Genomic DNA, 25,857 nt, shown 5'->3' on the forward strand with positions numbered 1-25,857 from the left:
CTCCAAAACTAAACACCTCAATTTACTTTCCTAGGAATTCTCTCTCAAGGTTGTTCTAAACAAATCAAAAAAGGCAAGACAAACATTAGCTTGATTTACAATGCATTCTGGTATCTATTTTGAGGACTTGTCCAAATAGCAGAACACTTTAAAAAAGAAGTTAAATCTGAACTTCGTGCAAGAAATAACTGGCTGCAACTGGGATTGCAGTACTTATGTTACAAATCTGTTAACTGGGGTATGAGGCAAAACAAGCAGTGTCCTTTTAAGGACAGAATAAAGATTTTCTCTTCAAATCAAAATTGACAAAACCAGTAGGTTCTGTAGCAATTCCATTCTGAGCATACACTCTCCACTGGCTTTTTTCTATGTATGACCTCCAGATAATTTTATTGCACTTGACTGCATTTTGATTACTTGAATTGTAAGAAAAACTTTAAACATTTGCATATGTCTACAGATAAAAAGCAGTCTTGTAGAAGACATCTCTTTCACTCTACGTTTTTATTGTGCTTTGAGTCAGTTACATACAGTTAGTGAGTCAAAAGGAGTTCACAGAAGCCTCCCTGCAAAAAACCTTATGAGAAAGCTTCCCTAACAGCTGCACCAATATCAGTTCTGGCCTAAAGAAACTACAGCTCATTTGAAAATATCAGCATCTATCTCCCTTCACACACTGAGATTCCTGGGGTTTATCAGCCAAGGTATGTAATTGTTTTTTTTCCATTGGACTGCTCAGTTAGGTGATTTTTTACTACTTTACCTGCTAAGCTTAAAGGCTGCAAAAAAAACAGCTAAAAAATTCAAAAGCATTACAAGCCCCATTATCCTTCTCACCTTCTCATGCCATTAGTATCTGTACTTAAAGTCATGTACAGAAGAACTGTTGGAAAGTAACCACATACAACTGACTTTAACCAAACCAGAATCACAGGCCTGGACAACTTTAATTTATGAACCTTTTTATTTCCATCTTTGACTCATTAGTCCTGAGAATGTTCACAGCTACAGCTACTGTCTTTTCAAGCCTGCCAGTACAATGATTTACATGGTAGCACCTAAGGAGCTGCTCACTGTGTTACAGATAGATTAAAAAAATCCCAAAGAAGAAATGTACAGAGTGTGACGTGATTTAGACACATTTCATGCTCCCTCTACAACCTGAGAGAAACCAGTGGAGAAACAAGTCCTAAGAACCACAGAAATAGTTGCCATAAGGTTTTTACTCCTTCAGCCTATCACAGGACAACAGGCTTCCACACCTTTAACTAACCTGGCTACTTACTGTGGTGCAAGCTAGTCCATGCTTTGTCTTGGAGGGAAGAAAGAAAGCACAGCCCACCGTAAGAAAAACCAACAACCTGTCTGATGATTTTTACCAGAATTTGAATTATGGCAACACAAGGAGCTGTTAAACTGCAGCTGTATCAATGTGTGTTGAAACAGTGTCAGATGGAAAACTCAAGTGGGTATTATCCATAGGCCCACTTGCCCTGTTCCTAGAACTGCTGTTTGGAGCCTAAATTAATTGTTAAGGAATATACAAGATTAGCAGCTACATTTCAAAGCCTTTTATTGCTCCTTTTTTCTCATTGCTTCCAATCTAGAAGTCATGCTTCATGAGAGATGCAGGTATGCTTTTTGCTTTGGAAAACCTGTTCTCTGCAATTAAATAGGGTCTTAAAAATCCACTCAGGAAGTCACTCTTGGCATGGATTTTTCTTTCAAGTCAGATTCCTAAATCTGCAGTTCAGAACCAGAATTATTGATAAATCCTGACTGTTTCCTTCTTAAAGCAAAAAATTCTGTTCTCTGTAATAAAGGCCATTAACCAAAGCAGTATTTGACAGAAACACTACAAAGGAGAATGCCCAAAAAGTAAGTACCTGCATGTGATACAGAAAACTAAAGGCACATACATGGGGTGGAAGTGAAACTACTATAGAAAGCATTTTGCTATTTGCCCTCATGTTTCTCTTCTTATGTGTGTGAGCATTAAAAATTTCATTGTAGGTTTTTGGCACAAAATATATATTAAATTAGCAAGTTTAGAAATTCTTGTAGTTTTCAGTAAGGAAGAACAAATACAAGGAAAGAGTCCAAAGTCCACCCTGTAACAAAGAAAGTCTCTTCATTCCTGCTGTTCCTACTGGTTTGTTAATGTGCTTCTGCTCAGCCCAAATGTTTCTCCTTTAAGACTGGTCTTTATGTCCACTCTTCCAGCTGCTGGTTGGGATTTTTTCAAAGCTGCAGGAACCTAGGCAAGAAACAAAATAGCCTGGTTACATGAGAAGCTGCTCTACATGTGGCAGAAGTAAGGTTCCACAGATGCTTGAACCCTGATTTTGCTCCCCTTATTTTCAGAACAGTGTCTTTGGCTTCTCCCTCCCTAATATACCTCCCAATATCTTTCTCCAAGTCAGTCAGTATGTGCTGGACTTAGTTTTGAACTACACTTCAGGATATTCTAGTAAATTGTAGCCATAGCAACAATTCACAACTACTGCCAGCTGATTCTTAGTAGCAAAAGAGGAGAGGGAAGAAGGAATTTATCTGAGCCTCCCTTTGTCACTTGTAGCAACTTAACTTTTGAGTTTACTGATACATCAGCTATAAATTTTACAGTGCAGAGATGAGCTTCAAAACACAGTTCCACAAGTCCTGGAGAGTGCAGTCAATAGGGAAAATGACCCATACATGCTAATCTGAGCATGGTCTCTTTGGAAATCTTCCTACAGCTTGGTACCCTCAATAACAAAGATAACTGGTGCATATGTAAGAAACTATTACAAACTTCAGACTGAGAGTCAGGCATCACAACCACAGCATCATTCTCCAGAGTGATGTTACAGCTAGTGCTCATCCTCATCATCCTTTTAGCTCTACTTAGCCTTTTACAAGTCAGTGACTATGGATCCAGAGTTAGTATGTGGGTAGGAAGATGAGGACTGCTTCTACCATTAGCCTCAGCTCTCCTTGGGCTACTTGGGTGAAAGTAAATACAGCACTTCTCATGGAACAGCCTGCAGCTTCACTTCTGCCCAGTGTTGGGGCTCCCCATCTCCTTCAGTCCAGCTAGGGAGCACCTTCTCTGTCATGGAGCAGACCCTGAGCAGAATTTTGCCATGCTTTGTGGCCTATCCATCTAAGCCATCTTATTTTCTGCCTTAGGAATGGAGTGTACAAGCAGAGTGTGAGGCAGGAGCCCCAGCCAGCCATACGTACGTGAGGAGGTAGCGGAGGATCCAGGTGCCGCCCAAGGAAGGAAAGTAAGCGCCGCCAGATCAGACCACTTCCCAGAAACATAATCCCTGTCACCAACCAAAATATCCTGGGGTCCTACCAACAGAACACTCCCATTAGTCATCCAATTATCTATCCAGAAAAGGGATTACCCAAAGATAATCTCTCACTCCCCACCAGTGTTTTCTTCCTATATAAGAGGAAGCAGTAAACTCTTCACCATCAACAGCCAAATCCTTCCTTGGAAAAGGGCTGTTTCACAGCAAAGTATTTTATTTAGGATCACTGTACTGTATTCTGTTACTGTTCCATGCAGTTTTCCTTCCTTCATTGGGAAGTTTGAAAATTCAATCCTTATATTTAACTGATTTGAAAAGGAAGAAGTCTTTGCTTTGTTTGTGTGTTTTAAAGGCAGTATATGCAGTTTCAAAGTTGTACCCCTCCAGCTGGTACCCCTTCCTCCCCAGTTTAGGTATACACAATTACTGACAATAAAGTACTTCCTCTGATGTGCTGGAAATGCCCTGGCTACTTGACAGATACCCTTGTATCTGGAAGACAAAGCTGCTCTTGTCAGAATAGATGATCATTAATGAAACTTTAATACTGCTTTATAATCAACTACTTATACAACCAAAAATTTGTCTTCCCATTTCTTTTCCATGGACATGACACAGAAAAAAGGCTGTAATACAATACTGTGCAGTTTGCCATGCAGTAATTTGCTTACAAAATAAGTGACTGTATGAGCACATGAATCACTGGAGCTTTGTCTATGGAAAGAATGAAGTTGTACCAAACATAAAATAAACTGTAAGAGCAGGACACACATTTTATGATGAACACAGGACTTGTTCCTTACCTCTTCAAGGGATGACTCCAAGTTCATACCAAATGCAACTCCTATGAGTCCAAAGAGAGAAACAGAGAAAGTCCCCATGGTCAGCTGCAAGTTCAGCCTCATCATCACATTACGGTGGCTAAAGAAGGGAGAAACATCTGTAAGGGGAATCCAAAAATTTATTTGCTGCCTAAATTCTTAAATTCCATATAAAATGCACTAAAAACAAGTAGTGAAAGAGAGGAAGTCATGCTGAAATTATGTACCTCAGTTGCAAAGATCATGAAACAACAGTTCAAAGAAACTACTCTTTTGACATTGCTACATCTGGACACCTCTAAAGGCAGCAGGTTCTGCTTAGCCATCATCATGCTTTCCAGTATTGCTCACTTCTCAGAGGTGTATATATAGAGTAACAGTAAATTTCTGCTGAAATCTGTAGCCTCTCACCACCATCTGGCTGCAATTTCTATGTCTGTATTCAAAATGGACAAAAATTTTTTGTTACCTTGCAAATTAATACATTTTACAAAAAATGGAGTTGCTAAATGCTGCAGACTACAAACTTCAGTCCTTTTGGGTGAATTCCATATTCAAGTCTTCCACAAAAAGATTTTTGTGGTTTCCTGATACAGCATCCACAAAGTGCTTCTACAGATAACTCCTCAGTGTAGAGGAGAAAGAATATTAAACCCTGACCTCAGAGTGGCATGTTCATGCAAATGCAAGCTACAACTCTTTTTCAGTAAGAAACCTGACTAAAAGTGAAAAATGTAGCATACAGAGAGAAAAAGAAACTTGCTCCCAAGCTATTAATTTTTGTATCACTCTACAGGGTAGTAATTTAACTTGTACTGGAAACTCGAGTAGCCTAGCCAGACTCTGGTTAGTAATCTTTTCTGAACAGAGTTTTAATATGCTTCTCAATTTGCAGATATGTCCTGTATTGGATAGCTCCCCTGAACGGTCTAGGAGAAGCTGGGTTTCGCTACTAGGGAAGATTGCTGCCTAGCTACAGAGTTACATACTAATTACACACACTAATTAGGCTATCTTCTTGCTTTGCTTTACCCAGTTCACAACTAGAAAAGTGCAATACAGCTGCTGTGACTACAAGTCCATTCAACCCTCACTAAGACAGAATTCTCCAACTTTCCTTGTAATAAAATTTGAGAAAGTCTAGGCCAAGAAAGTCTAAATTCCAGATTTTGGCAATCTAACAGATGGTAGCTAACCTGTCCAGGTTGATAAAGATGATGCTTTCTGAGTCGTCAATCAGTACTCTGAGTTCACGAGCTTCATTTAAAAGATCTTCTGCTTGCCTGTAATAATTCTCCAACAGCAGCTCCATTTCCTCTGCATGGTCAATCCCAGATGTACTCTCCTCACTGTGAGCAACAATTTATATTTTCCTGGTTATATACACATGTATGCATATACATTCATATTGTATAGAAGTGTATTACTGGTGTGTTAAGGAACGTAAGAATTGTGGGGAACAAGAATGCTGTTAGACACTACACCACAAAATCCAACATTTTGGTAAGGAACTTCCATCAGTTCCAACAGCATAAAATAAAAATACTTTTCTATTTATCAGCAACTCAGCAGAGGCAGTCAGTTATTTTAAGTAGTAAAGTTAACATTTGATGTGCTCAAAATATGCACACCACCACAAATTCTATTTTTTTTTTATATTAAAAAGTTAAAAAGTTATAAAAATTTTATATATTATTAAATTATTATAAAATGTTAACAATATTTTGACAATTAACTTTTTGGTGCCCTCAAGTGGTGAGAGCTGGTAACAGTGCAGTCAAAAACTCCCAATAATAAAACAACACAAAGTGAATTCACAGTGATGGAGATGGTTTAAGTTATATTAAAACGATTTAGTAATAAAGCATTTGAGCTGTCCACAGCAATTGCTGCAAAGCATTTTTAAGTCCTGAAGCAGCCAAGGAGTGACTATCTTAATGAAAGATGCTCCTCTCTTAAGTGAATTTTGAAAGACTTTCATCTTACTTCAGAACGCTACTGCTGGAGCAGCAGTCTTCCTCTGAAATACAAGTTTCTGGCATTGTGTAGATGAAACTGAGGCATCTGAGGTCCATAAGAGCTTGGAAACTAAGCAGCAAAGCCAGGAAGATTGTTCATATTTTTTTTGTTTTGTGGTATGATCTCATTTCTCTAGAGAGACTGAAGTTTTTAATCAATCTCCTCCTGGCATTACTGACTGCTAAAGGAACATCTCTGAAATGTTCTTCCATGAAAATAAGTGGTATGTCTTACAAATCAACTCATGTAAGCTCCCTGAGGACCTTTAACAGAGCACCTAGTTTCTCTCTTTCTGGGGCAGAAACTGAGTTGGCCAACCTGATTTGAAAGCCCTCCATACCTTGAGGTTTTCACTGCATGGAAATGAGAGGAGATGCAGACTTGAGAGTCTTAGAGCACTATCTGCAGTATTACAGATTCAGCTCAAGGTCATACTTGATGAGTATCTTTACATTTACATCAGCTTCTCTGGATATACAAAATAAAGACAGACACAAAGACATGAAAATAACTGCTACTGGATGTGCTTTCATTAACTAGTCTCCTTCTGTCTCATGATTCTTCCACATTCTGGCATTCCTTCACACAAAGTTAAGAGGTCTGCCTCATCTCTCTGAGCCAAGTTCACCACTCTGCTGCAGAAGAAGATCTCTGATGGCACCTATCTGCCTAACTGGGCTCCTCCACATCCTTTCAAGATGAACTCAAATTTGACTTCACCAAATACCACCTATCAGTTGTATCAATCCTGGATGCAAAAAGAACTGTTTGCACATGGCCAATATGTCTCCAAATGTGTTGTCATGGCTTGTGTTTCCTGGTGTGCCTTGTGCACAGACTGCCTCATTGCATCCTGCAGCAGAGCTCTTCACACAACCCCCTACTACCTCTCCTACCCTTGTGCACTGGTATCTGAAAGAAGGGATGCCTGTATGTTTCTCTTGACACAAGCATAAGGTGCCATTGGGATCTTTCCTAGATCCCCTACACGCTGTCTACCACAGGGCAACAAAGGCTTTGCCAGCAGACTGTATTAAATGTAAAGGAAGGCTGTGAGCAAAACCGGGAAAAAGACCAACTGCTGACTCAGGAGCAGTTGGAATTTAGAGCTACCTCTGATACTGCTCCAGAAGATCCCTTAGAAATGCAAACCATGTCCCACTTCTGGAACACTGAGTTTCTGCTGCACATTTAGATTAAGCTCTGCAGGGCAACACTTCAAACCCACACACCGTGTGAACACGATTAAAACGTACAGGCAATGCAGTCAGGCAAAAGTATCATTCAGTAACTTCACAAAGTGCCCTGTAAGGTAACTTCTGATGTCTGCTTATATATTAAACACATCTCTATGCCCGAGATTTAAATACAATTCAGCCCAAAATATACGTGGAAATTGTATACAATATCTTTCCATTTTTTAGTTTTTATTAAAGTGACCAGTGCACTACTGTTGCTGTATGCTGTCCTTCACCAGAACCCCAGGGTGCAATAGGATTATTTCTGCACATACATCTCCTGGAATGCTGTCCTTCAGGTGCCCAAGGTTACTCCAAGGCCTCTTTCTTTCAGGTTCTGCTGGTGAAAAAAAAGCTAGGAGCAAGGTGTTCAGAACATTTCTAGTAAAGGGAGTGTTGAGTCTGACCTATTCAAGACAAGCTTTAAAACCTGCCATATTTTGGTGAAACTGAAGAAAATGCTCCCAGAATGTGTTGATTTATATTGAAAAGTAACATTTGCTTTTTCTGCCATCCTGCTTCTGTCCCATCACATACTAGATGATCCAGCCTGTTATGTCAAGAACTATTTGTAACTGTGTAACAATGCAGTTCCTCAACAAAATGGCAACTACAATGGTTTCTGAAGTAGCAAGCATTAGGGTTAAAAGAAAAATAGAAAGACTTTTTCTTTCTGGCTTTTAGCAGTAAACATTCAGTTTAGTGTTCCAGTTTTCCTCAAACAAAATCCACTGTCAAAAAAAAGTATGCGGTTTCAAACTATACATACAACACTTGTTGATCAGTCCATTTAGAGAGACAGAGTTCTTCTATTACTTCTTCTTCATCTAAGATCTCCAGAATTGTTTCTTTGAAAACTTTAACATCTGTTTCCAGTTCTGACAAGCTGAAAGAAGAAAAGGCAAAAGGTCAAATAACACCCAGTGGCACCAGTACCCAAAGGTAATCTCTACATGAGTTTGCCAGCTTGTCCCCTCGCCAGATGGAGTGGCCAGGGGAAGACTTCCTTGCAGGGTTGTAAGAGCTCCTTCAAAACATGCTCTACAAGCCACACACTTAGCTGTGGCAGTGATCTGTCTGGGGACAGTGAGATACAGACACACACTAAAAGGCATTCAGATGTGTTTCTGGATGTATTTGTAAGCCAAAAAAACAAGCACTCTTTGAGCACATAGCAAGCACATGTTTGCCCTATCGTATGAGAGAGGCCAATACATGAAGGTAGCACTGTACAAGTAACCTCAAAGCACAGATGTACACAGATTTACAAAGGTTTAGATTAAAGGAAAGGTTTTTTTAAGGTTTACATTTTCACACTGTTTGATTCTCTTAGGTATTATTTTGTTTTGTCAGATGCTATTTAAGAAGCATGACACAATTTTTGACTCTTCAGAATTTCTTTCCCTTTCCCACCATATCACAGATAATTCATATACTGACTTTTACGTTTCCAAGTAAGATGCACAATCCAGCATTACAGTAATCTAGGAAATTAATATCAGATACCATTTTCCTAATACTTTAATGCATGCCATTTTCTATGATCATCTTCTAGTGTCTTCACAGCTTATTCTTAGTTACCTCTTGCCATTTTGCAGAAGAATGTGTAGTTTACTCCTATCCACAGATAAAAGCTTGGGATCCACTAGGGCTTCCAATGTCTCAAGGATCTGAGGCTGCAAAGTGTTAAGTCTTCCCTGCAGTTTGCTGATCTAGATAACAACATGATCCTTCATAAGAATTAAAATAATTCATTTAGAATGATTTGGGCAACTGACTCCTGTCTCTCAACACAGAATTCTCAGTAATAGGTATTTAACACAACCTGCTTTCCAGTGCCCTGGAAATACTTCCTATATGGATACCCCATAAACACAAAGCCAGTGCACAATACAGTATTTCATAGAAAGTGAACTGAAACCCAGTGACAACCACACCAATAAGGCTGAAAAAGCTAAAACATTATTGTCTATAAATGTTATATTAGAATTAGCAAGCACAGATTTCTAATGATAGCTAGAAATCCCATCTGATTCCTGCTTAAGAGGCCAAAACCTCAGCACATTTGTGTGATTTTCATTCCAGCTACAACATGTCTCTAGAAGGGAATTCTGACTCGGTGTTTCATTATCCAAATGGTAGTGAAGCCATCATATCCAAATAGCACTTTATTGGAAAGGGAATGAAAACACACATACACACAAAACTGTAAGAACTAACAAGTCAAAACAAAAAAGAGAAAGTGAAAATGCAGAATACATTTAAAAATATGTACGTGTAAATATTAACACAAGACTAAAGTCATACTGCCCTTTCTGTGTAGCAAGAACATCCCAAACATTTCTAAAAAATGAGATAGCTCACCCAGTACTGCAGAATTGCTTCTATGGCTCGGAATTCAAAGGGCAGGGAATATGTGACTAGTTGACCTTCCCCAGCTAGCTGAGATGCTAGTTCATTGAGGAGCCAGTGTTCCAGACTTAAATTACGATAATCTAGTATCAGAAGAAACTCTGGTGTTATGACAGCCTTCAAGAACTGAAAAAGACAGTACATGTAAGGAGTCTGAAAAAAACCTCACTGAAGATTTCTCATAACACTGTAGCACATTTGATGATTTGGGCTTTGATAAAATCAATCTTCAAATGTCATTTCAGGTAGGAAAATAACAAAATCTCATGCTAACTGCAAAGAGGCTCAGACACAGCACTGTGCCAGGGATTGAGAAGAGGCTCTGCACCAGCCTTTACTTCTGTGACAATGTTAGTAATGTTTCTCCAGTGTTCAGTAAGGAAAATGGCCACTAATGTGTACAGTAGATTGCTAGGCAGAGCTCCAAAGAAACATTTACTGCTGGACTGCATGTCACAGAAAGCTGCTGTTTTCTTGTTGTGCAAGAAAATCAAAGTGCAAGGATAAGACAGGGTTTACATTCAGCTATAGGGAAACCATTACCTCCATTCTCATGATGATCCTGTTGTTCCTGGTTGCAATGCTCATCACATGTTGAAATCTTAGATCTCGTGCTTGAAGACCCAACTCCTGGTACAATTCTGTTTTCTTCTTTTCTAACATGAAAATATTTTTAGATGGAGACATTTAGAGGATAAGCACATATGTTCCGAAATTACATCCTAGTGTGTTACCAAGTCCCACAACAAAACAACCCAGCTATTCTTAAAGGTTTTCCTCCTACTGACATCTCAAGCCAAGTTATCTTCTACAACATTTAAAATTGTATTTTGAATGGAAAAATTCTAGATATAAGTGAAAAAGTTGGCCACGACAATTAATTTCACATCAGAAACAAGTGACTCCTTTGAGAAAGCACATGTAATCCTACATGGACAGACAAGGCAGGAAAAGTAGCATGGTGGTCAGAAAAAAAAAAAAAGGCAAAGCAAAAATTACCTTCCTGTGAGAGATGGTAATATATTATTTTCACAATACTACTTAATGTATGAAAACCGTAACAATAGAGATGCTATGAAGGCCCAATGGAAGGCAGCAAAACAGAAGAAATGCTGCAACATCTCAAACATAAACACAGTGAAATATCTAAAACATAATATTTTTAACCAAGTAGATTTCAATTGGGCTTTTCTGCACTGGACAAGGAAAAAGCTCAAACAAACCGAAACAAAATTACAATGAAAACTTACCAAAATAGGTAGTATTTCCCTCTTTGTCAAACTTCATCTGGAGGAATGGAAAAATAAAATATTTTTCACAGAACCATTATAAAATAAGAAATCAATTTCGAAAATTATTTGCACTTCTCTAGAATCCAAATGGAAAACACATTATGAAGAGAAAGCAACTTTTATGCTCTCTATTCACAATTAAGCAAAATAATTGCATGAATTGACCACGTTTCACTGTGTTTGTGACCAGTATCATCTGCATGACCGTGTTCCTACACAAATCTTGCTAAGGTGATTTACAGAGGATCAGACTTAGAACAGACTATTTCTGTTGGAAGAGACCTACAATGATCAGTGTCCAGCTGCTTGACCAGTTCAGGGCTGACCAGAAGTTAAAGTCTGATATTAAGGATGCTGTCCAAATGCCTCAAATGCTGACAGGCTTGGGATATTGACCACCTCTCTAGGAAGCCTGTTCCAGAGTCTGACCGCCCTCTTGGTACAGAATTGCTTCCTAATGTTCCGTCTAAACCTCCCCTGGTACAGCTTTGAGCTATTCCCATGCATCCTATCACTGGATCTCACGGAAAGGAGACCAGGAAGGCATCTTACATCTGGGATTGAAAATTCAGCTATTTGCTCTGTAACACTCTGAAAAATTTACAAATAAAACTTAAAAAGTAAAGATTACCACAGACTGTATGGTTAGGCTTTGTGCCCACATCAAGTATTGCAAAGACATACTATTTAGCTTGTAGCCTGCACCTAAATACTTCTTGTCTCAGCATCTGTCATTCATATTATTCACTTAATGCTTGTATTTCCTAGTAAAATTATTTTCTTGGAAAGACTGCCGTTCTGGATTAATAATGAAGTTTATTGTTTTTCCTCATAAACAGTGTAATCCAACATTACTGACTTTTAAACTGACTTTCAGTGAATTAAGCCTACCTAAGCATTCATTCCAGTAGAGCTGCAGTGGAGGTTGCATGGCACCTTACTGAAAAGAGAATGACTGCTTTTCATTATCAACAAGGAGACCACATCTTCCTTCACTGGCACTAATAATGGGATTTTTCACAATATATATTTTAAAAAGAAAACCATAATGTGCAAACCAAGCAGCTTGCAAACAGCCTTCAGTTGCCTTTAAAAAGACAGCATAGAGAGAGCTTGTCTTTCACCAAATTCTGTTTGCTTAGAATTGCAGCTATCAAGACACAGGACTACTAAGGTATTAGCAAGCCTTGATAAATTTAAGAAGAAAGTTCTGACTGCAGCACTTCCAGTAGTTGACTTGCTTTCACAATTAGAGCCAGAGAACTTCCAGCAGATGCTGGGCCTTACAAAAGCATTTTCATCAATACTATGAACTCCAACTGGTCCTCATATCAGAGTAGCTCAAAGCAACAATTTAGAACTTAGGGATGTTCTCTGAAACACAAATCCACCTGGTTTTATGACGCCTTAGGATTAAAAAACAACCAAACGAGGGAAAAAGCACCATCATCTTGCACCGGCTGCCCTCGCTGGCGGAAATGCCTGCAGGTACTTACCACGGCAAAAACAGGAGACACGCTGGCCAGGGTGGCCTGGGAGCTCTCAGTCGGGGCATGTTGGTAAAATTTACCTGCGGGGAGGGAACACAGCTCTACTTCCAGCACACCGCCCTTGGCACTGAGCTGCGCGGTGCCCCGCTCCCAGCCGGCACCCACGTCAGGAAGCGCCGCTCACGACAAGGCCCCGACGAACCCGACCCCGTCCCGATCCGCCCGGCCCGGCCGCCCGCAGCGCAGCTGCCCCCACCCCCGTGTCCCGGGGCCCGACATGGCGCTCACCGGCCCAGCGCAGCCCGCGGGCGCCCTGCGGCACCGCCGCCACGGCCGCGGGCCGGTCCCAGGCGCGGCCCGGCGGCAGCCCCGGGGCGGCCCGCGGCCGGGAGCCGCCGCCCGCCGCGCCCGCCCAGCCGCGGGCCGCGCAGCAGCAGCAGCAGCCGCCGCCCAGGGCGCGGGGGAGCAGCGCGACCCCGCGCAGCATCGACCCCGCTCGGCCCCTCAGCCCGGCACCGCTCCCGGCGCGCAGCCGCGGCGAGGGAGGAGCCCGGGCCGGGACGGGGGAGGAGGAGCCCAGCGGGGTGACGGCAGCCCCGGCGCGGCCTGCGAGCAGCGGAATCGCGCCGGGGCCTCGGCGGCTCTGGAGTGGTGGGTTCTGCCGACCCGCTTCTGTATTTCTGAACGCTCTTGAGATAACCCAGTGGCGCCCTGAAAGTTCGTAGCCATTGCTGTGTATGTGAAAAATGCGTATTTTATGATTGGCTTTTCGCAAATATTAAAATGAATATTATATGTGTTGTGTTAAAAAGTAATGCTGTATTAATTTTCTTAAGTAGTGTGGTAAATATAGTTTTAGGTTATAACAAAATGTTAAAATAGAAATTATGCTATGTAAGATATTTTTTTTAAAAAAGGACTCGGACTGAGATAGCAGTCACAGGACATCTAAATCTTTCAGAGAAAGAGAATTTATTGCTCCATTATCAGGAGAAACGAACTTCTTCCCGCCTTGCTCGGGCAGGACGATGCCGTTAGGATTAAGAGGAAGAAGTTGACAATGACCAGATAGAATCCTGTGTTTGAATGGAATTTATGCATCATGTCTGAGATGCATGAATATGCAACAGGCTATTGTTTTTAAGGGTTAATCCTCTGTTAACGTGTGTCCTTTTCCGGGCTTATGCTGCCCAGAAAAAGGTACTTGGACGTCCGTAACTCTGTTTCTATTGTCTCATATTGTCCTAATTCAAATTGTCTAAATTATTATTACTCTAATTATATTACCATTTTTATAAACACTTTATTACTATTAAACTTTTAAAATTTTAAAAATACGTGATTGGCATTTTTCACATGTATATGCCCAGAGCCATGATCCTTCTCACCACTTCACCCAGGCTGTATTCAATCCCACTGTACATGAAGATTTGTGAGAATGGGAAAAAAAACCCCAAGCACTCCATAAAGCTCACGTGACCTCCTCTAATGAGGTAGGTCCTAATCAAAAATCCAATTAAATGGGTAACTGTTCCCAAAGACATAAGTGTTCTTAAAATCCCAGCTCCGGCAGTGCTCATAACACCTTACTGTGTGAGCACACCTTACAGTGGCTGGGATTTTCCTTGCTGCATTCAGCCACTTCCAGATGATCTTCTAAAATATGGGGTTTTTTTCAAGTGAATTACAGTTTTATCCCCAGCAAATGTCTTGGAATTAAATTTCCTTGCCCTACTTCTGTATCTAAGATAGAGACAACCTAGGTGGTTGAGATGTAAAAGTTTCATTAGCAGCATACCAGCTTCCACAGTTGTATACTCATTTGAAACTGCACCTTTCCTGTGCAGAAGTACAATGCAGGTAGGAGGGGTCCTTTGGGTAGTCCTGCTGAAGTGTGTAAATCAGCCTGGAAACAAAGCCTGCATCCAAACCCCGCAGCAGAACACGTTATCAGAATGTACTTACAGTACTCATTAATCCTCAGCAGGGAAGTAAAAAAAGGAAGTGATTAATTAAATGATCCGTGCAGCATGGCTGCTCCAAGAGGAAGGCACAAATCTAAACACCGATCAGAGTTTTGAAAACAAGGGTGTCACCAAACAGGACAAAAGAAACTTACCCAACACCAATTTGATATGAATAAGCAGACGCTTCTTTTTTTTTCTTTTTGGCCCTGGGAACACACAGGATTACTCCTCCAAACGTGTTCCACTTAGTAAACAAAATTCATCCATTTTATATACTTTTTTTGCCAAGTCATCATTACATAAGTTGTTTTATGTACTATGCATAATACGTCCGCTCTTAAATTTAATCTTTACAATAATTGGTTTTCTAGTTATATAACTTCATTAATATTCCTACTCTAAGACAATCATTGATCAACCCTACTGAGCGCTACTGAAAGGAATCCTTGACATTCAAATCAAGATGGGAAGGGTATGGGGTTTCCGAGCAGCGTAACTGGTGTGCATGATGGTCTCCATAGCTTCTTGAACAAAATATAAGAAATCCAGTGACTTCTTGGTGAAGTTTCTATGGTCACATATTTTAAACACAGCACTCCTAACATTGCTGTACCTTATACTTTGCTTTTTTCTACTTGCAATCCTAACTAACTCTTTTATATGGTTAAATCAATTATATTATCAGAATATTTATAACAACACTGTATTTATAACAACTCCTTTTCTTTCCTGCAGCAGATGACCTGTGCATCTGTATGTTTGTGTGTACATACATACTTTAACATACATAGATGAGCCTTTGTTCCAAAGGGATTGACAGGCATAGAATCTGAAGGATGGTTTTATACACTCCTTGCATAAAGGTGACTGACTTCACAAGGAAGTAATTCAATGAAAAAGTTCCTCAGCAGTTATAGACAGCATGTATATGTAGACTGAAGCCATCAGATATTTTCAGTTAAAGGGTAACCACACCTGTCTGCAAATGTTGTCCCTATTCATACTTGAAAAAGCTGAAATCTCCTCTAAATTGAATATTTCAACTCTAGTGTTGGTTCATCTCAGCAGGTGGCAGTATGTGCAACACTAATTTAATCTCTTGGATGTCAGAGATACTTAATATTTGTAAATAGCAGACAGCACAGAAAATACCTCAGGACGGCAGGAAAACAATGCACACTATTGCTGAAAATTAATGGCAGCTTATGTTGGCTCTGCATGTTGGAATGCAAAAACTAGGGAAGCATCTAAAGGATATCTGCCAGAAATTCACATTTAATGAATGTGCAGTAAGTCTTACACAGCTGACATTTCACACTCTTCAATAAAAAGGGAAAAGCTGCTGGGTTGATCTATTTGTTTTCCTTTGCTCATCTGTTTTTCTGTCTGCTAAGACAACAGAAATGTTGGAAATAAGATGATGTAACTTCTCACTGAATCTGTACCGATACAAACTCTGCTCTGTAAGATCCAACAGGCCAAAGTACTGGAAAGCACTGGCATTGTATCTCATCACAGCTGCATTATCAGCCACCACTGTGACTGGAAGGGCAGACAATAACCAAGTGTCACCTCTGTCTTCAGAGGTGAAGGCAACACATGGGTTTGCACTGGCAGCCAGGAACAAGTCATAAAGCACACACACTATGTCTGACTTCACAGTGCTTCTGGCAAAAGATAACTGGAGATCTATTTATTGTAGCTCTAAATACCAACGAGCTGCTTGTTGATTCTGCTGTCAGGTATCTGTCCTGCAGTGCCAAACTTCGGGAACTGTTTGCTGAATCTCATCAAAGAAATAGTGGGCCAAGCTCATCTGCTGTTTGTTGAAGAGGCTCACTTGTCAGAACCGAATAAATACTTCTGGCTGCCCGGGGGGCTCAGAGACCTTGGCACAGAGCCCAAGACCCCGTGCCTTTGATTTAACCTTGGAAAAAACAATTACTAACCTTATATGAAGAATTACAAGCCACAAAAGTTTAAGTAGAATGATAGTGAATTTATCACAGGCTGAAAAATTGATTTCTTGGGGTTTTTAGAATGGGGGTTCAGGGAGCAAGATGGAGGAATCTGGGTGTGTCCAGCCTTTCTCCTTCTTCTTGGCTTCCATCTTCTGCTGTGATGTTGGCACTTTTAGATTGGTTTAGAGTAGAAGCTCACTGTCTAACATAGGTGATAGGTATTGGAAAGTAATTGTAAACATTGTATACATAGTTTTTAGTATAAGAAGATAACATTGCCTCTGAGGCGGGCAGAGTGCCTCTGACTGTCTTGCTGAGCAGTCCTCTGCAGGTCAGGAGAAATAATTTTATAGATAAGATACAATAAACAACCTTGCAACCGAGAACTGAAGAGTTCTGACTCCTTCGACCATCGGGCTGGGAAAAGAGACTTGTATGTATCTCAGGGTCACTCTGACCAGCTAGAGATCCCTAGACTCACTGACAAGGACAGGCATGACGGCTGTTCTTCATTCAGCTAAAAAGAAAGGCTAGCTCCAGCACAGGCTTGCTTAGTCATGAAACTGCCATCCAAACCAGAAGCTATTTGTGAGGTTGAATGACACGAGCAACTAGTTGCACTGCCAGCTGAATGTCAGCGCAGACAGGGGACTGCTCTGATTGCAGCCGGGCTTTGTGCAAAGAAACACCAAGGAAACACCAAGGGAAAACACACAGAAAGAAAAGGAAAACATAGGTATCATCAGAAGGGTCCTTATAAATCTCTGCTGAAGAAAAGCTCAGAGAAATTTTGGGTAAAATTATGGTAAAAAGACATCTTGGTCTACAGACGATTCTCAGTGTATAACTTGTCCATTTGATCAATTTTTGTAATATACAAATATGTGCCTGTACCTATGACCTGTTTCTTCTCCTAAAATAAATGTGCAATTTTATTCACATTAAAAAAAATAGAAACCAGAACAACAAACAAAAAGCCAGATTAACAAAAAACCCTACAAGTGCTACCAGACAGTACATAAGTGTTCAGTGGATGATGAGTGCTACACAAGAAGAGAGAGATGGAAAAGACCCCATAGAAAAATTGCCAAAAAAACCCACTCATGTTTGCAGTTATTTCTCTCACATGAATGAATCAGGAATACCCAATTGGTAATCTCAGGTCCCTTGATAGCAGCAACACTGAGAAATCTTTGCTTAAGAAGGATGACTTCACTTTCATTACTCTATACCAAGACCACGTGGAAGGTACCTTTCAACCATTTCCTTTCTTAAGGTAACCCCACTGGAATTTGTTTTTCCATGGAGAACCATTTCCTTTTGTGCCTCTAAGGGTTTGCTAAAGCCTTTTCCCTATGTAATCCTTCAGCATCTTGGCTGCCTCAAGAATACTGTTGGACAGGACCTGTTTAGTCAAAAGCTGTGGCTTAAACTAAGATTGTCTAAGGTATTTTTTAAAGCAAAAATACTTGATCATGGTATTCTAAGGAGTTTTCGATCTGGCAATTGAACAAGTAAATATATTTGCTACAACATGGGCTTTAAAATTTACAACTGCATCGGTATTTTACCTCTAGTGAGTGCATATGAGCTGAACTGCTTGGTATTTATGTGCTTTAAACTGCCAGTGCAGACAGTCTGGCTACTCCAGACATACAGCTGGGAATAAAGTAGCTGCTATGGCTTAGTCTGATTTTCTGATAAGCTTCACAGAGTTATTAAGTGTGATTCTCAGCACTGTGTGCAATAGAATAAGCTGAATTTTTTTCTGTGTTTAGAAACTTCATCCTTTTCCATTCTGTCCATTTTGTTGGTCTTTTCTTCAGCACTAGGACATTTCTGTCTTCATGACTTCATGTTTTGCTGTCACTGAGCATAGCTGGCAAGGCCCTGCAACAAGCTGCAAAATCTTTCCTGGTTCTGAAATAGCAGGGGCCTCACAGCATTCTGGTGCAGAAAAAGTGCCCCTGTTTGATGTTACACTATGCCATGGCTCTGCTCTCATCACATCCCCCAGCATTATGGTACGTTATGCTCCTCATGTGACCTCAGGGGATCCTGACACAGGACCTGACAGACTTCATGTCATGCACAAGCCTCATGTAAGATGAGAGGTCTGATGTTGCTCCATCATAAAGAGATTATGTGTGTCTGCATTTATCTTCATCATGTCAGTGGGTTCAGCAGTTTGACTCCTTGCTGTTGAGAATGTGAGAGGAGATTGTTTACAAGGTGAAACAATAGCAGGAATAAAAGATCAGACCTTGGAAAAGTTAGGAGGAACAAATTATCATGGCTCAAGGCACTGCTGTTTTGGACTGAAGTGTTTAACCTGTTCTTAGCTTTTGGTCAGCAGTTGTACTTTTAAACTTAGGTGAGATGGAAAACAAAGATTTTGTCCACCAATTTTAGGCTGCTTTAAGGCTAGCAGTGCCCTGGTACCATTTAAGGGAAATTTTGTTGCAATCCATAAAGTGATTGCAAGTAATGTGGCCATAGGTAAAGACCAACAGTATTTTGAAGTATCAAAAGTGTCAAAATGGGTGCACCAATAAAATATTGAGTATCTTACGCCTATGTCAAAGATGTTGTGTGACTACAAATTAGACCTAAGATCACTAAATGTGATAGAATCTGATATAAAATAGCAGATAGTTGACATATCACTACTTGAATGCAGAGCAGCATGAGGGTCCTCAACATTTTTGGTTTTTACTCAAAAGCATATCTTTAATAACAAAAATTTCCTTTCAGGTTACAGTAGTTCAGTGTTAAACAGTATTAATTTGAGGACGGTTAATGCTTGGTTCTCCCCGTTATTAGTCAGAAGGAGACCAGCAGCGAGTGGGGAACTTTGGTTGTTAACCAATAACAGTAGCATGTTTGACTGCCCTCACCCTGAAATTGCACTTTTTGTAATGGTTAACTGCTCTTTTGTAACTCACAGCAGGGGGGTAATTTTCCCATCAAAGGAGCTAAGATAAAAGGAAAGAAAATTCTTTCCATCCCGAGTGTTAAAAACCCATTTGAAAAGACAATCATTACTGTTCACTACAAAAATTCAGGTAGGAAGGTCTAGTGCATTTTTAGACTTGAGGCTATCGGCGGGAGAAAGAGGTTGTTAAAGAAATTGCATTTGAATTGAAGGCACTTCTGTTTTACTTTCTCTCAGGTTTTACGGCTTCTTGTCCCCAGGGTGTGCCAGAGCGCGGTGTGGGCGCTGCGCCGCCAGGGCAGCTCCGCCGCCGGCCCGGCCCTTGTGGGAACGGGCGGCGGTCGGGCAGGAGGAGGCAGAGCGGGGATTTCCCTGTCTCCCTCGTTCGGATCCCGTTCCCTCTTCCCCCGCGGCCCCCTCTGCCCTCCTCTAGGCATGCCGCCCCTCTCCCTCCTTCCCGCAGTGGCTCCGGGCCGGGCAGGCTCCCGGCAGGCTGCCCGGCGGGGAGGCCGAGCACACGCGGGGTCAAGCTTCCCGAGGAAAGCAGGGCGGCAGGGCTTCCCGTCATGGCAGAGGGAGGAGAGAGCCGGAGGATGAAGGCCCCCGAGGCTGCGGTCCCCGGCAGTCCGTGTCCCGGCTGTGCCGGCCCGAGTGTTCCGCCTGGGTTGGCGTTTACCACACCCCGCTCCCGCGGCGCCCGGAGCACCGCGCTGGTTGCCGGGGAGGAGCCGCTGTGTACAGGCTGCGCAGAGCCGTGCCAGGCCCCGGCGGGCCGCGATCGCTCCCGGGAGGTGTGCCCGTGTGCCCGGCGTGGGCGGCGTCAGGGCCAGAGGGGTTCCCCGGCAGGAGCTCTCCCGAGCAGACAGGTGCGGGCGGCTGGGGCGGCGCAGGACGCACGGAGCCAGCAGCATGGCCAGCCCTGGCACCAAGGCGTCGTGGCTCTCGCAGCCTAGCGTGAAGAGCGTGCTGGTGTATCGCAACGGGGACCCTTTCTTCCCGGGGCGCCGCATTGTCATCCACGAGAAGAAAGTGTCCAACTTTGATGTGTTCCTGAAAGAGGTGACGGGCGGGGTGCAGGCGCCCTTTGGAGCGGTGCGAAACATCTATACCCCCCGGGGTGGGCATCGTGTCCGGCAGCTGGACGAGCTCCAGAGCGGGGAGCAGTACGTGGCTGGTGGCAGGGAGGCCTTCAAGAAGCTCAAGTGAGTGGCTGAATGTAAGATTTATAGAGAAATGAATATCAGCATTTGGGGTTTGGCACGGTGGCAGTGCTTCAGACGACCCCTCACCCTGTCCCTTTTATTTATTAGTCATTGCTTAGAAGCTGTGACCCAGGGCAAAAGGAAAAAATCTTTAGAGGTGAGCTCCAGAAAGGGTATTCGTACCATGAGTCACACAGTGACAACTCCTTGACATGACGGTAGAAAAGGAGAAACAGCTCCTTAACCCGAAGGACATGCGGGAATGACATGTTGTTGTGATATCTGGGCTTAGCTGAAGGGCCAGTATCAGTATTTGTGCTCAGGGGTAACGTGGTGAAAGCAGTAAAAAGTGGAGTGTTGACATTCCTGCCACGAAGTTGATGAGCTTGGGAATTCAATACCCAATACTTCCTTTCTTGTTTATTTTTTAAAATTCTAAGGTATTCTACCCACTTTTCTGTGTCTCCATCACTTCTGTTCATTTTGGATACATATATAGCCTTTTAATGCTTCTCCTGTTATTTAAAATACAACCGTTTACATTCTTTTTCCTGTCTGGACCCCAAGAATTAAGCTGCCAGTTTGTCTGTTTTCTAGTGAGTCACTGGGGGAATAATGTGAAGGAGGTCTGGGCTTTTAGGTGTGTTTCCAGAGTGGCTCTGCATGCGATCAGTAACTGTTCTTAATTCTGTCAGTGAATGTCATGGTCTCAATTGACCATGCTATCATTTGCTTTGTCTTTGTGGGCATTTTTCCTACAGATGAATTTATGGAAATGAATCTCAAAATTAACATCCCCTTTTCAGAGATGTTTGAGAATTCATATCATCAACTACCACCTTTACAGTGTCTTCCTCATCTTGGTTCTGTAGAGTTGAGGACATTATATTTTTCAGAAGAGCTCATTAGTGGCTCATTATGTTTCAGGACAAAACTCTTTGTGTAATGAACAGGATCTCTATCATCATCCTTACCATTTCTGTCACTAGCTGCTTCTAAAGATTTATTAAAGCTTCTTGCACTTCAGTAGGAAAGCCAGAGAGAAAGATGTATGACAGGCTAAATATAAGCCCTTTTCCAATGGTACTTACTCCTTTCTGTGTCAAATGCAGTGCTCAACTCTAAGAGAGATCTACCATTACTTTTTCATATTAAATCCTGTGATTCTGTGGATGGCTTAAAATTGTTAAGTTATCAGCACATCATGAAACACTTCCCTAAATGTGTTTTGTGTTGATAGGCTACAAATAAGTAAGTGTTTGGCATTAGCATGCACTGTTTAGAGAATTGAGCACTCTGGATTTATGTGGGGAAAAGTATTTCTTTTGGTCAGGCCACACTATATGGGTCAGAGTTTTATGGTGAGACTTTTTCAGACTTTTATGGTTGCAACATGCAACAAGGTATCTAGTTATTTAAGGCCAATAAAGATAATACCGAAAGAAAAGCTAACCTAAGGGACAGGGTAAAAACAGGCTGTTTGATATATCCCTTGATATTATGTCCTAGTCCTGTGCTGTAGAGAGGATAAATGGGATGGCTTGAGATCCCTTCCATTTCTGTATTCAGAATTGGAGTTGTTCTCTTATTACTATTTGCTTACATAGTGCAGGAAATGTTGGCAGTGCTTTTCTGAGCATTGAAAAGAAACTGAAGGGCTTAATGTTGAAGTTGTTCTTAATTGGGTTGTAGACAGAATGGTAATTAGGGAGACATCTTAGACAGAAAAGTCAGAGGAGAGGAAGGGTTAATTGGAAGGAACAGTTTTCTGGAAGGAAATGAGAAAATTAAAGAAAAATGTGTATGTTTGTGTAATGTGTCACAGGTAAACAGTTACAGTGTGACAGACCAAAGCATCTGCCTTAAGGGATCTGAATCTGATCTGATGGCAGCAAGAAGTTTGATTTAAAAAAAAAAGAATCTATTTCTTTTTATTTTCCCCCAGTGATTCTTATTGGCTGTATTAATTGCTATTACAGACTATGCAGGGCTGAACTTTGAAATGGAGGCTTGTGGCACTGATGTGTAGGAGCTGTGGTAGTGTAATGGAGAAAGTATCCAAGGAGTAGCAGAAGTTGAAAGTATCATTGTTCAGCTTCAAGCAGTGCATTTGTTTCTTCTCAGGTGCCTTACACTGAAAAGTGAATTTCTTTCTTTCCTGTTCACGGTAAATTCAAGAATAAACTGCGCTCACCTTTAACACACAAGCAAAACCATAACTCTTAACATTTTGAGGTTGATAGTTCTGAGGGCATATATTCTAGATAAACTGCTGAATATTTTTTCAAATTAAAAAAAAAAAAACAGTATTTAGAAATTCTGATTTTAGAAAAAAAATGTAGGAGTTTTCTTCAATGGAGGAATTTTTAGTCAATGTTGGCAATTTTTGTAACATATAACAAGTTTTCCAGCTTGTTTTGTCATTTAATGGTGTCCTAAGTTAACACACTCATTTTTGTTGTATATGTGGTAAGGTGTTTTGTTGGTATATTGGAGTTGTTGCAGTGGTGAGTGAGAATGCACATATAGGCTGCACCCCTGTGGAGTTCTTCCCCAGCTCTCAGCTCTCTGAAAGAAGACTGTCTATGCTGAGCTGGTTTCGATTTTTAGCTTTTTTTCAGCATGCTACTCCTCCATCCTCCTCCCTTTGCCCATTGTATCTGTGCTCATTCATCAATGGTAGATTGTCCTCTTTCCAGCTGTGTCTTTCTAAATAATGCTGTAGTTTCAGTGCTGGCTTGGCTAGCCATGGGTTGGAAGCATTTCTGCTTTCTTAGTAAGTGGGAATAAATTTGTAAAATGTTTGATTTGAGGTTTTATTTGAGTGTCATTATCCAAAAAAAAAAAAAAAAAAAAAAAAAGCCTTTGCTCTTATTTAGAACTTTGCAGATTTTCAGGCCCTTGAAATTTGATGAATGAATGTCCAGACTTCTGCACAGTGAATTTAAGCCTTTGACTATGTATTTGCTTTGCTTTGTCACTTTTCTTAGTTTTTCGTGAAGTAATTCACAGGTGCTTTGAAAACAAGAATCACAGTCAGCAGATATTGGAACCATTTTGCCTGAGGCACTTATTTCTTTTCAGTCTTGCAGGCTGTAATATTTCTTGGTTTTGGTCTAAAGAGAACTTGTTCCTTTTTGTACCGAGAGCTGGGATCAATTGTTATTATTATTTGTTTCTCAACATGAGGCTTGTAAAAATGTTATCCTATGTTGCTACACTTACCTTTTTCAAAGCATTGGCATGCACTTTCAAGCACGGTGTGGCAGCTTTGCTGTGTCTTACTGTCTCCTCTCAAGGAAGCCTTGAAATCCCTGTGACCATTCTGTGTACCCTGATAAATGATTGCTATTCCTTCAAAGAAGGGATGATGGGTTTTTTTTCCTTTTTTTTTCCCTTTTTTCTGCTTTTGCACCTTCATTCAATTCCCATGAATTCTTAACTTTGGCCAAGTACAAAAGTTTCTTCTGGCAAATTAATCTAACCCCAGTCATTAACTACAGAGAATGATATTACTGAAAGACTGCAGATGTTGTGAGATCTGAGGCGTTATGGTGAGCTTGCACTGGTGCTTGCTTTAGGTGTACCTGACTTCTCAAATAAGGTCTTCTAGTCTGAAACTCCTGGTAAAGCACCTTCCCACTGGAAGTGAGATCAGGGAACATCACAAGAAGAACATAATATTGTCCAGATAGATGTATATTTTTTTGCTTGTCCAGTTGAGGCATGTATTTTACCCATAAAACTATTATGAAGCTATTATTTGTTCATCTAGCCACGAGAAACGAGTGTTCAGATGTGTCCACATTCTATTGAAACCCAAATGATATAGATCCTTTTAAACTTTAGCTGATGCCCTGAGTTAAACTTGGGTGTGCAGGCAAGCCTTCAATCTATCAGAGACTTACTGTGAGAGACTAAGAGGCACGATGATGACTTTGAAAACTCTGGTAAGGTGATACTGTGCTGAGAATTATTGATCCACCAGACAGCTGTATATGAGCTTCTTTCTGACAAGGGGGTTATTGATGGTCTGTTCTAATCACTAGAGACTTGAAGGTAGGTGGTTGGTTCTCCCCTGTCTTTTATATTAGCCCAGAGGGCTAGCCTGAAGATTTAATATTAAGTATTAGTTAATAATTACTTACTTTTTCTGTTATTTTGAAGCATAACAAGTTTTAAAACCTTCATGTGTGGAAAAAAAGTGTGGGATATTGGTATTATGTAAGTTAGATGATCTTGTAAGTAATCAAACCCGTTTTCTTTCCACAGCTATTTGGACATTGGAGAAACAAAGAAAAAACCTGCTGAAGTCAATAATGAGGTAGGATTGCTGAAATATTGAAGAAATAAACCTGCAGTATATGTTAGTGACATGCCTGCATTTAAGCCGGATTTTTTAATATATATTTATTTTATTTAATTTTATAATAATACAGTTATTATACTAATATTATGGTTATTATTACTAATGTTAATTATATAGTTATTACTAATAATAACTTTATTATATATGTGCAGTACCATTCTGCACATATTTCTTCAGTGATTATTATTCTGGTTACTCTGATCAAGTGTCCTAGGTTGATAAGGAAGTGAGTTTTTTGATATATTTTTGATGATATATTGACTGTCTTTTGCTCAGCTTTCTAAATTGCCTCATCCAGTTAAAAACTCAGTAAGAAAAAAGATCTCCCATTGTCTTCCTTGAATCTGGTCATAAACCTAAGGGAGATTTGTACTTGCAGAAAAAAATGGTAAGAATGAAAATTTTGGGAGTTTTGGACCAGCAAATTTTCTTCAAAACTTGGTATTTCCTCTGAAGAAGAGACATTTTTGTTTGAAAAATGCCAGTGTAAACTTTTAACTAGTTCTAGTCCATAATTTGCCAAGCTCGGTTGTTTCTCTTCATCAGTGCTTATGCTGTAGTTGGAGGAGATAACTGCAAGCTTCAAAAAGCATCATGAGGATTTGTGTGAGATGTGTGGCTCTGCATTATTTTTACTGTTTTATTGTGTATAGGAGGTAGCAGTGACTCCCAACAAACATTTGCCTCACAAGAATCATCAGCTCACTTGTTTGTCAATTTTTTTTGCCTTGTGTTCTTGGGCCACATTTTCAACAATTCAGTGGTTTGTATAGCAGGTATCTTCAGACAATAGGACACTAGAAGATCCTCAAAATTGCCCTAATGACCTTTAGTGTGATACTCAGATAC

At 40.8% G+C, this 25,857-nt stretch overlaps 2 protein-coding genes across 3 annotated transcripts in view; one reads left to right on the forward strand and one right to left on the reverse strand.

The window, feature by feature from the left end:
• Positions 1 to 1,556: 1,556 nt before the first annotated feature.
• Positions 1,557 to 14,793, reverse strand: MRS2 (magnesium transporter MRS2). Its single transcript, XM_071450829.1, has 12 exons — positions 14,694 to 14,793; positions 12,863 to 13,305; positions 12,581 to 12,654; positions 11,043 to 11,079; positions 10,336 to 10,448; positions 9,745 to 9,918; positions 8,962 to 9,092; positions 8,150 to 8,266; positions 5,320 to 5,472; positions 4,106 to 4,223; positions 3,226 to 3,339; positions 1,557 to 2,257 (listed from the first exon to the last, which is right to left on the reverse strand). Exons 2-12 carry the CDS (start codon positions 13,059 to 13,061, stop codon positions 2,147 to 2,149), a joined length of 1,341 nt encoding a protein of 446 aa, XP_071306930.1. The 5' UTR covers positions 13,062 to 13,305; positions 14,694 to 14,793; the 3' UTR covers positions 1,557 to 2,146.
• A 5,335-nt stretch (positions 14,794 to 20,128) lies between these two features.
• The window catches only part of DCDC2 (doublecortin domain containing 2), a 56,833-nt gene continuing 51,104 nt past the window's right edge, over positions 20,129 to 25,857 (forward strand). Inside the window, exons 1-2 of one of the 2 annotated variants that reach the window (XM_071450814.1) lie at positions 20,129 to 20,639; positions 24,912 to 24,963. In XM_071450814.1, coding sequence (XP_071306915.1) covers positions 20,347 to 20,639; positions 24,912 to 24,963 — 345 coding nt within the window. In that variant the 5' untranslated portion in view covers positions 20,129 to 20,346. The remainder of the gene's footprint in view (positions 20,640 to 24,911; positions 24,964 to 25,857) is intronic. The other variant, XM_071450820.1, reaches the window with a different exon arrangement.

This window comes from Agelaius tricolor, unplaced genomic scaffold (assembly GCF_023055355.1).
Source record: "Agelaius tricolor isolate 1412-34295 unplaced genomic scaffold, bAgeTri1.0.p SCAF_2, whole genome shotgun sequence".
Lineage (NCBI taxonomy): Eukaryota > Metazoa > Chordata > Aves > Passeriformes > Icteridae > Agelaius > Agelaius tricolor.